Below are 12,204 nucleotides of genomic sequence, written 5' to 3' on the forward strand. Positions count from 1 at the left end.
GCCATCTGTCAGGGGTGATTTGAATGCAATATTCCTGCTTCTTGGCAGGGAGTTGGACTGGATGGCCCATGAGGTCTCTTCCTTCTCTTTGATTCTATGATTTTAAGGTATGATCAGCCCCATCATGATGCAGTGAGTCGTCCACTTCAGGTGGCAAATGCTGAAGGTCGTGGAATGGAAGTGAGTTGTTTGGGGAACAGAATTATGTATACTATGCAAGATTATGTGGCCTGAAACTAGCTTGTTCTTCTCAGGAGTGGCTGTTCCATTGCAAAGGCTAGCATAAGAGTCAATGGCCAATCAGACTGGTTTCTAATCATGGTATTGATGGTTTCCAACCAAGGTGTTGATGGTTATATTTCATCTCAGGCAGCAAAATACCTGGTGTTAGGCTCCCAGAGTGCTATGAAGCTGAGGTCACAGATGTCTCTTGTGAGCTCAAAGGTTCTATCTCAGACTCCTCGGGTGCTGACTCGATTCCTTGTCTCAATGGAGCCTGTGGATTGTTCTGTCCCATCTCCCCTTCCATATGAAGCTGCTTTGTGACTTCCCGGCCTCCTCCTGCCATAGAGAGGAAGGATGGACCTTCTCCTTGGGCTCTGTACCCTCTTCCAGCTCTTTCTGTCCTCCTCCAGCAGTAAGCAACAGTGGCCAGAGCCAGAATACTGAAATTGTGCCCCCCGGTTCTGGGGAGAAGGTGGGGGTTAGGGATGAGGTCTGCATGATTCGGAAATATAGCATTTTTATGTATGAATGGGAAATAATAACAAACATTGAGCCCAAAATTAAACTTTTATGTAGACATCACAATCTGTACCAGCTGAAATTAGTGTGCTTTTCTAAACACTTCATTCAAAGGTACATGTACCTTTGAGTCACCAGTCAAATTATGGAGACAACATGACTTTCATGGAGTTTTCTTAGGCAGCAACATATTATTTAGGGAGGGTAGATAGTATTGGGTTGTTGTTTTTTTGGGCTATATGGCCATGTTCTGGAGGCATTCTCTTCTGACGTTTCGCCTGCATCTATGGCAAGCATCTTCAGAGGTAGTGAGGTGTATAGATGCAGGCCATCTATAGACCTCACTACCATAGATGCAGGCGAAACGTCAGGAGAGAATGCCTCCAGAACATGGCCATATAGCCCAAAAAAACCTACAACAACCCAGTGATTCTGGCCATGAAAGCCTTCGACAATAGGTAGATAGTACTGATTTACATCAGATATTTATCTGTATTGTCGAAGGCTTTCATGGCTGGAATCACTAGGTTCTTGTGGGATTTTTCGGGCTATAGGGCCATGTTCTAGAGGCATTTCTCCTGACGTTTCGCCTGCATCTATGGCAAGCATCCTCAGACCTCACCTCTGAGGATGCTTGCCATAGATGCAGGTGAAACGTCAGGAGAAATGCCTCTAGAACATGGCCCTATAGCCCGAAAAATCCCACAAGAACCTAGATATTTATCTCTTACTAGCTGTCCCTTGCCACGCGTTGCTGTGGCCCACATGGGGTTTCTGTGTGGGAGGTTTGGCTGTGACCAGCAGTCACATCGTTGGTGGGGTTCAGAATGCTCTTCCACCTTGGGTCACCTTCAGGTTGAGGAAGGCGGCATAGAAATGCAGTAAATAAATAAATAAATACATGTAGGTGAACTAGAAGTCCCAGCAATGACAACTCCCAAATGTCAAGGTCTATTTTCCCCAAACTCCACCGGTGTTCACATTTGGTCATATTGAGTACTTGTGCCAAGTTTGGTCCAGATCTATCATTGTTTGAGTCCACAGTGCTCTCTGAACGTAGATGAAGTACAACACCAAAACTCAAGGTCAATGCCCACCAAACTCTTCCAATATTTTCTGTTGATCATGGGAATTCTGTGTACCAAGTTTGGGTCAATTCCGCCATTGGTGGAATTCAGAATACTCTTCGATTGTAAGTTCACTATAAATCCCAGCAACTACAACTCCCAAATGACAGAATCTTACTTACTTAGGTGACCCCTCGTATTGCGAGGATGATGGTCCTCCAAGTGTAGTGTCCTGGCGGTGGGTCCGTAGGTGACTGTGGAGCCCTATTCTTAATCTGCATCTTCTCTCACAGTGAGGGCATCAGTTTCCAGGTGGAAGGTGGTCCTGGTTGGGGTTGGCTTGACGCACCTTCCTCTTGGCATGTTTCTCTCTTTTGCCCTCCATTCACGCCACTTCAAATTCTGCAGCACTGCTGGTCACAGCTGACCTCCAACTGGAGCACTCAAGGGCCAGGGCTTCCCAGTTCTCAGTGTCTATGCCAGAGTTTTAAAAAACTCTACGATAGAGGATTATATAATATTCTGATTCAGACATGGAAGATATATGTTCCTACAGATTATTTTGACCAACCACTTCTGTATTTTCATGCTATTGGCAATATTGATTTGGGATGATGGGATTGGCAGTCCAACGACATCCAGAAAGCCAGAAGTTGCCCACCTCTCTTCTCATTGCTCTTCCCTAGTCTGTGGCTTTCGACAACAGAGGCCCAACTTGGACAGGCTCCCAGAACAGAGTGAAGAACCAGAGGCTCCATGGATAGTGAACATTTTTGGCAATGGGCAGAGCTGCCAAGGAGTTGTCCTGAGCAGCTGGTGGGTCCTGACAGCAGCCAACTGCTTCCTGACGATGTAAGTAATGTAGACTCTCCTCTACAGTTCCATTTTACCGGGAAGCCTTAGCATTGAACGGTTGTGCTGTTAGAACTGTTTCTCCCTTTATAAGAGTTTTTAGCTGTCATTCTCTCATGTGCTGGAGCTGATGAACAACTGCACTGCATCCTGTGAGATCCTCAAAATCTGGAGGAAAGCAAGTCATCGCCATCTTGAAGCCAGGCAAAGACCGTAATGACCCAAAAAGCTATAGACCAATCTCCCTGTTGTGCCACCTCTACAAAGTTCTGGAGAGACTTATTTTGCATAGACTTAGGGAAAAAATAGACCCCTGTCTGATCCCACAGCAAGCTGGCTTCAGGAAAGGCAAAAGCTGCACATCGCAAGTGCTGAACCTGACTCGGCACATAGAAGATGGCTTTGAAAAGCAGCAGATCACAGGAGCTGTCTTCATAGACCTGTCAGCAGCTTATGATACTGTGAACCACCGCCTCTTCCTGAGAAAAATGTATAATATCACAAAGGACTACCACCTCACCCGCCTCATAGGAAACCTGCTACAAAACAGGAGCTTTTTTGTTGAGTTCCAGGGCCAGAGAAGCAGATGGTGGAAAGAGAAGAACGGCCTGCCTCAGTGGAGAATGCTTGCTCCATCCATGTTCAACATTTACACAAATGACCAGCCACTGCCAGAAGGGACAGAGAGCTTCATCTATGCTGATGATCGTGCCATCACCGCTCAAGCAGGGAGCTTTGAGATGGTTGAACAGAAGCTCTCCGAAGCTCTAGGTGCTCTTACTGCCCACTACAGGGAAAACCAGCTGATCCCCAATCCATCTAAACCACAGACATGTGCCTTTCATCTCAAGAACAGACAAGCATCCCGAGCTCTGAGGATCACCTGGGAAGGAATCCCACTGGAGCATTGCAGAACACCCAAATACGTGGGCGTCACTGGACCGTGCCCTGACCTACAAGAATATCAAGCAAAAAGTGGGTGCTAGAAACAATATCATACGAAAGCTGACTGGCACAACCTGGGGATCACAACCAGACACAGTGAAGACATCCGCCCTTGCGCTATGCTACTCTGCTGCTGAGTATGCATGTCCAGTGAGGAACACATCTCACTACATTAAAACAGTGGATGTGGCTCTTAATGAGACATGCCGCATTATCACGGGGTATCTGCGCCCTACACCACTGGAGAAATTACACTGTCTAGCCGGTATTGCCCCACCTGACATCCGCCGGGAAGTAGCAGCCAATAGTGAAAGGACCAAGGCAGAGACATCTCCAGCTCATCCCTTGTTTGGGTATCAGCCAGCATGTCAACGACTTAAATCAAGAAATAGTTTTCTAAGATCTACAGAGACACTCGCTGGAACACCTCAGCAAGCGAGAGTCCAAAAGTGGCAGGCTCAAACCCAGAACCTCAACCAATGGCTGATACCAAATGAGGGACTCCCCCCTGGGCACACAGAAGACTGGGCAACTTGGAAGGTGCTGAACAGACTGCGCTCTGGCACCACGAGATGCAGAGCCAACCTTCAGAAATGGGGCTACAAAGTTGAATCCACAACATGTGAGTGCGGAGAAGAGCAAACCACAGACCACCTGCTGCAAGGCAACCTGAGCCCTGCTACATGCACAATGGAGGACCTTCTTACACCAGAAGCACTCCAAGTGGCCAGATACTGGTCAAAGGACATCTAACCAACTACCAAGCTTGCAAACTCTGTGTCTTTTGTATGTTTGTTTGTTTGTTCTGTAAAAATGTAATACAACTGTTCAGTTGCCTGACACGATAAATAAATAGCTGTCATTCTGGAATTGTTTCCTCTGTGGTGAACATCATGCCGGAATAATTTGCAAGCGGTGGTAAGCCCTGCAATTCGAAAATGTTACTTTGGAAAAGTTAACCTTAACTGCCCTTTTTGATTGCAGGTTGCCAAGCCATGTAGAGTTGACTGGGGCAAGTGGGCGGACCTACACTGAGACGGTGAGCCAGTTTGTCCCACACAAGGGCTTCAGTGCCTGGGATGAAACACCAAATAATGACTTGGGACTCATTTTGCTTGGCCAACCACTTGATCTAGCAAGGGAAGATATGTGGCCAGCTTGTACCCCCAGTGACGACACAGCTTTTAATTCAGAGGAAGGATGTAAGATATTTGAACGAAGTGAGCAAGGTGCGTATTGTAAGTGTGCAATTGGGATTGTGGGCATTATATCTGTTGTAGGAAACTGCTATAGGGGATAGTCATTGCTACTTGAATAAATAGATCTGCAAGTTATTAAAAAAATTACCAGCTGCTGATAAAACTGCGTGCCTGGCACATCTGTAATACTTACTATATATGTATAGCAGTTGGTATACTGTGCATGGGATTCTGTGAGTATCAGGAACATTTTAAATCAATTGTTCATAGTTTCTCTGCCTATGAAAATATTTGAAAACGTGGTCTGGTGGCCAAAGATGACTTTTGGGGTGGCTGAAAGCGATTTGCAAAATTTGTTTGATTATTAGGATTTTTAATAAAACATACATTTATGGAGTTTGTTTCCAAAAGGTGGTCAAATGTTATGGGAATCGGAAAAAGCATGCTGAGCATGTACGAGGGTTGAATGAAAAGTAATGCCTTCACCTTTGTAAGTCCTCAACAGATGGCAGTACTGGTATGCAGCAGGTACTGGCTTGTTCAGTAGACTCTCCTCTACAGTTCCATTTTACCCGGAAGCCTTAGCATTGAACGGTTGTGTTGTTAAAGTGTGAAGTATGGAACCCTGCGCAGACAGTCGTTCAATGCGACTTAAGCAACGGGCAGTTTTCTGGTACAGCCGCACCAGGAGCTCCAGCTTATCTTGCTATTTGTTGATTACTGCATGTATTTTAAAGTTCTGTGCCTTTGCTGTTGGATGGCTTTCTTTACTTTGCAGTTATTGGGTCAATTGCTTGTCAGTTATCATTAGGTTCCCTGGTCTCACCCCCCTTTGGTTTTTGGAAGGGAAGTGAGCCATTTTGTTAGTTAGTCTCAGCCAGGTTAACCTTTGTATAGGATGTGTGTAACTTCACCTGTACAAAGGCTTCAAGCTTTAAGAATTTTCAGGGTTACAGAAATTCCAACAGAAACAGAAAGGAAAGAAATCCAGAGGAGAACAGATTTAAGAGTCTCCTAAGAACTCCAGGGAAGCATTCCCACAGCTTTGGGAATTTCCAGGAAAACAGCCTTAAAGACTAAAGAACTCCAGCTGGAGAATATCCACTGCCTTGCTGGTAGGTCCACTCGGCGTCCGAGAAGTAGTTCAGCCCGGTAGCAGAGCCCACATCATGGGGGTTGGATTTCAGTCAGCCTGGGAGAAGTTAAAAAGGGGAATTTTCCTTTAAAGGAAACGTTATTGAAGACAGTGCCTGTCCCCTGTGGACAAGATTGAGAGAGCCAATGGTTTATCCAGAAAGCCTTGAAGTTCCTGTTTGGTTTCATTAATAAAAGACTTTGTTGTACTTCTATAGCTATCTGAAGATTCCTTTGTAGTGGAAACCTCTGAGAACTTCTCCTTGGGCCCCTGGCTTCCCGCTGCACAAAGGTCACACATCCTATTTTTAAAGGTCAACTAACTACAGGCCCAGCGGCAACAGAACATGCAGTCATTGAATTCTTTTTTTAAAATATTTTTATTGGACTTTTTTGAAATATACATAAAAAATATATAAGGTGAGGGTATTTCTAGGAAAGACCAGGGAAGATATAGGGAGGAAAAGTAGGGAAGGGGTGGCTAGAAAAGAAAAAAAAGTAAAATAGGAAATGTGGGAAGGGATCTAAGTTGAGGAAAGTAAAAGGCAAAAATAGGGGAGGGAGGGGATTGACTTCCCAATCTTCTCCCCGTCGCCATCTTCCTCTCTTTGTATTTAATTCTTCTTTAGTCTGGCGACTCACCTTTCTGGATGTAGTTTTTCAAAGTCTTTACTTTGTTTAATCTTATTTCCTCTTTTTCATCGCTTCTGGTAGGTAGTAATCAACCGAGTATTCACATAGTCTTCATGAAGTCTTCAAACTGTTTCCAGTCAGTTCTTCTAATTGGTTTTCTCGTATAGTCTTTCAAATAGAAGGTCAATTTATCCATATCCCTTATTTCGCACACTTTATTTAACCATTCTATTGTGCTCAATTCCTTAAGTTTCCATTTTCTGGTGTAACAAAGCAACAACCCTTTGAATTCTTGACAGAAGAAGGTGTCACCCCAAAGGAGATTCATCAGAGAATGTAAGCTGTTTATGGTGATTGTGTTGATGTGAGTACTGTGTGTCATTGGACGAGTAAGTTTAAAGATGTTCATGTGGGAACATCTGACTTGCATGACAAACAAAGAGTTGGACGTCCTGTGACAGCAACCACCGAGTTTCACAAGCAAAAGGTTGACAGATTGATTCAGGACGATCGTCGTATCACGAGAGAAATTTCAAGTATAATCGGCATTTCACAAGAACGTGTGGGTCACATTATTACTTTGCTTGGCTATCAGAAGATCTGTGCACCATGAGTACCCAGGATGCTGACGCCTGAAATGAAAGCACACAGACTTGAAACTTCAGAGACTGGATCTCACCACCGTACGACATCCTCCATACAGTCCAGATTTAACACCGTCTGACTTCTATCTGTCCCGATAATGAAAGAAGATCTGTGGGGACATCATTACGATTCTGATGAAGACGTTGAGAACACTGTGAGATGCTGTTTGCAGAAACAGAGTTTTGACTTCTTCTGTGACAGCTTCAGAAAACGTGTTCATTGTTGGTAGAAATGTATCCAATTGTCTGGTGGTTATGTGGCAAAGTGAATAGTGGTAGTTAAAGAGCACATTCTGCATTTGATTTATTAAAATATTCCCATCCAAACGAAACTAGAGGCATTACTTTTCATTCAACCCTTGTACATTCTTTTGCTATAGAATGTGATTTTCCAAGCCATGTCTGGCACTGAAGTGATTTGATACATTTTGTCAGTTTTGATCTGTACATAATGTTCTGCTCTTAGCCATCAATGTGCTGCCACCTATAACTCATTTTTCAATGTTGTTGTTTTGTTTTGCCTTTTGTCCCTTTTGGAAACAAGCTCCACATCTAAACACATAGATCACGCGAGACCCAAAAGCATTAGAGAACATCTTCGATCACTTTTCTTTCTCTACAGGATCCGTACAGGAAATTACATTGAATGATTTGGAGACATCAGTATGTGCTGTTCAATGGCCTGACACCAAAAAAGAATTGAATTTGTGTGTCTCAAGAAATACGTCAGATGACACAAGTTGCACGGTAAATCACATTAATGGCTGAAAAATAAGTGAAGTGTATGAGATGTACTTCCTCTCTGTGTTATAACACAATACCATATTTTACAGAATTGTTATACTTCATCTAATACTTATTGCCATGCACTCCATATACATTTCAGGGGAAAGTTCCCCTAGTTCCAACAGACCTCACTACCTCTGAGGATGCTTGCCATAGATGCAGGCGAAATGTCAGGAGATAATGCCTCTAGACTATGGCCATATAGCCCGAAAAAACCTACAACAACCCAATGATTCCGGCCATGAAAGCCTTCAACAATACAGTTTGCCTTATGTTTGTTGACCTGAGAATTACAGTCTGAAGCAGCACGTGGGCTCCTCCTGGTCTGTTTCCAGCTTTTTTGGTAATGGGGTTCTTCAAAACAGTTTAAAACTATTGCAAAACATGGCCATACAGCCCGGAAAACTCGCAGCAACCCAGTGATTCCAGCCTTCAACAACATATTGCAAAATTAGTTTGAATTCAGTAACAGAGCAACCTTATACATAAAATCTATTGGCTAAGGAGCTTAAATGGGATAGTAGATGATTTGTTGCTCTAGCACAGCATTTCTCAACTTGGGGGTTGGGACCCTTGGGGGGGTGTTGTGAGGGAGTTTCAGAGGAGTCACCGAAGACCACCAGAAAACATATATTTCTGATGGTCTTACGAACCCCTTTAGCTGCGAAGGCTGAAGATCTCTCTGCCTGTCCTTCTCTTCCTTTTTGGAAACTAAGATCCACCGGGGAGGCCCTCCTCTCACTCCCACCACTGTCTCAAGCCCGGTTGGTGGGGAGGAGGGAGAGGACCTCCTCGGTGGTGGCCCCCTGCCTCTGGAATGCCCTCCCCAAGGAGATAAGGCTGGCCCCATCCCTCACCTCCTTGCGTAAGAACTTGAAGACTTGGTTTTATCAGGCCTTCAATAACTGCACCTGTACCTTGGGAAGTCTGACTTGGCCATGGTAGTCCACGCTCTGGTTACATCCCATCTAGACTACTGCAACGCTCTCTACGTGGGGTTGCCTTTGAAGACGGCTCGGAAGCTCCAGCTAGTCCAACGCTCGGCAGCCATGATACTAACAGGAGCGGAGCGCAGGGAGCATACAACTCCTCTGCTGCACCAGCTCCACTGGCTACCGATTTGCTACCGGGCTCAATTCAAAGTGCTGGCGTTGGCCTATAAAGCCCTAAACGGTTCTGGCCCAAGTTACCTATCCGAACGTATCTCTGCCTATCAGCCCGCCAGGACCCTAAGATCTTCTGGGGAGGCCCTGCTCTCTATCCCGCCTGCTTCACAGGTGCGGCTGGCGGGGACGAGAGACAGGGCCTTTTCTGTGGTGGCCCCCCGGCTGTGGAACGCCCTTCCTATGGAGGTAAGATCAGCCCCCTCGCTAATGGTGTTCCGAAGAAGATTAAAAACTTGGATGTTTGAACGGGCATTCGGTTAAACAATGCAATGAATGTGATGATTACAGGAATGGAAATTTGGACGACGGATTGGATCACGACTCTAGTTATGAGATGCATTGTGTTGTCTATTGTTGTGTCAATATTGTATATTATGCTTTTATGGTTTTAAATTGTATATCGTTGATTGATTCTTATCCTTGTTGTAAACCGCGTTGAGTCGCCTGTTGGGCTGAGAAACTGCGGTATACAAGTAACGTAAATAAATAAAATAAAATAAATAATGACTAGTCTCAAGTCTCAAGCCCTTGGTCCAACAGATAGGACTTGGCCTTGTACCCCATCCATTCCCCAGATCCCTGTCATCTGAGGGCACCTTTTCTTCCAGCCCAGACCTTTTTATAGTCCTTTAATTGGCCCTGGAATTGAGTGGCCCCGGTCCACTCAATAATAACAACATTTATTTCTGAGACTCCAAGCGGGGAGAAGAGAGCAAAAGGCCACCTTACTGGGATCTGCACACATTATTCGTTGATACATCACACAGTCCTAGACACTTGGGAAGTGTCCAACGTGTGATCCAATACAACAGCCAACAGAGTCATCTTGTTTGCTGTGGACTCATCTTGTTGTGTTTCAAATAATAATAATAATAATAATAATAATAATAGTTTTAGGCTCCCCCTCAGGTATCTCATTCCATATCTGAGTCTTAATATCTCTCTCTCCTTCTGTTACAGGTGCCTGTTGGCAGTCCTGTGATCTGTCATAACCCACGCAATGGGCAATGGGAAGCCATGGGCATCGTGACCCAGAGCTTGGAGAACTGCACAGCTCCTATCCTGGCTTCCCAGCTTCTATCTCATCTGCAGTGGTTGAAGAAAGAAGGAGCAATAGAGGATACTGATACTGAGGCACCATCTCCTGTACCAGAACAAGTATCATATTTGACATCTCCACCAACTCTAAAAGCATATGTAATTAAGCACGTCTCTTTAAAACCATCAACACCACCAGCAAAGCCTTCCTCCACGGCCAATAATGTAATTCTTATAGCACCTTCCACAGCCCAAAAATTATCACAGGAAACACCAAAAATCATGCATTATGTTTTCCAAACTACAAATCCACTTACAGCTACTACTCAATCATCTACAACAGTCAAAGAAACACCTGCAGTTCCCCCCACAACTATTCTGCAAACATCAACAGCAGCACAACAGTTATTTGTAACATCCACAACAGCACAACAGTTATTTGTAACATCCACAACAGCACAACAGTTATTTGTAACATCCACAACAGCACAACAGCCATCTACAACGCAAACATCAGCACCAATAGCCTCTTCGACACCCAAACAAGCAACTGTAAAAACCCCAACCTTCAAACCACCACATGTGATAATAATACCTGCGACCACACCAAGAACAACATCCCCCATGCCTACAACTGATGTTAATCGAGGTGCACCTGTTAGTTTTGTTGTTGCGGCTTCCCGGTTCACCAGGGTCAAGAGAGAAGAAAGCCGATCCACCGATCCTGCACCGGCGTTACGTGTCCCACCCGTAATTCCCCATTTGGGACTCCCGGTGCAAGTGAAGTCAAAGCAGTGTGAGATAGGACTGGCGTGGAACAGTGACTCTCATACCTACCAACTCAGCAAGATGGCCATTCTGATAGATCGCAAAGTTGGTGAGTGTTTAGCCAAGAAGTTCACATTTCAAAATATGGGATTTCCCATTTTACCAGTTCCTACTCACTCTCCATTCCACCACTATTTATTTACTGTATATACTCGAGTATAAGCCTAGTTTTTCAGCCCTTTCTTTAGGCTGAAAAAGTCCCCCTCGGCTTATACTCGAGTCAAGGTTATTTATTATTTTACTCTATTATTATTATTATTATTATTATTATTATTATTATTATTATTATTATTATTTCATTTATTATTTTATTCTATTTATTATTATTATTATTATTTTCATTTTCATTTATTATTTTATTCTATTTATTATTATTATTATTATTATTTAGAGTTTTTATAACCCGGTCTTCTCAACCTCCGGAGAGGGACACAGGCTGGCTAACAACAAAGGATTCAGTACAATAAGATAAAGCAAATATACATCATCAATATAAAATACATTAAAATACAATTCATACCATTTACAAAAAAGTCAGTTCGTCAGAGTGAAATCCCGAATTACAAATTCACCGCCATCCGCCAGTAGGTCAACAGTTATTGACTCAGTCATCAATCTGCAAATGCAGTGTCCCAAAGCCATGATTTTACCAGCTTTCTAAAAGTTAGGAGGGAAGAGGCAGATCTAATCTCCATCGGGAGGAAGTTCCAGAGCAGAGGGGCCACCACCGAGAAGGCCCTGTCCCTCGTTCCCACCAAGCGCGATTGCGAAAGAGGTGGGACTGAGAGCAAAGCCCCTCCAGAAGATCTTAACAACCTTGATGGTTCATGGGGAGAATCCATTCAGACAGGTAAATTTGGCCGGAACCGTTTAGGGATTTATAGGTCAACACCAGCATTTTGAATTGTGCTCGGAAGCTGATTGGCAGGCAGTGGAGCTGATGCAACAGAGGAGTAGTATGCTCCCTGTACACCGCTCCTGTTAGTAGTCTGGCTGCCGCTCATTGGACTAGTTGTAGCTTCCGGGCAGTCTTCAGAGGCAACCCCACGTAGAGAGCGTTGCAGTAGTCTATACGGGATGTAACCAGAGCGTGTATCACCATGGCCAAGTCATTTTTATTATTACATTTATCATTTTACTCTATTATTATACTTTATTATTTTACTGT

The 12,204-nt window shown here is 44.2% G+C and overlaps 1 protein-coding gene across 1 annotated transcript in view; it reads left to right on the top strand.

The window, feature by feature from the left end:
- The first annotated feature begins 579 nt into the window (after nt 1–579).
- Nucleotides 580–12,204, top strand: part of LOC132766536 (uncharacterized) — a 40,425-nt gene continuing 28,800 nt past the window's right edge. Inside the window, exons 1-5 of the mRNA XM_060760883.2 lie at nt 580–637; nt 2,498–2,663; nt 4,593–4,837; nt 7,841–7,965; nt 10,131–11,085. Of these exons, the coding sequence (XP_060616866.2) occupies nt 580–637; nt 2,498–2,663; nt 4,593–4,837; nt 7,841–7,965; nt 10,131–11,085 (1,549 nt within the window). The remainder of the gene's footprint in view (nt 638–2,497; nt 2,664–4,592; nt 4,838–7,840; nt 7,966–10,130; nt 11,086–12,204) is intronic.

This window comes from Anolis sagrei, chromosome 2 (genome assembly GCF_037176765.1).
Source record: "Anolis sagrei isolate rAnoSag1 chromosome 2, rAnoSag1.mat, whole genome shotgun sequence".
Classification (NCBI taxonomy): domain Eukaryota; kingdom Metazoa; phylum Chordata; class Lepidosauria; order Squamata; family Dactyloidae; genus Anolis; species Anolis sagrei.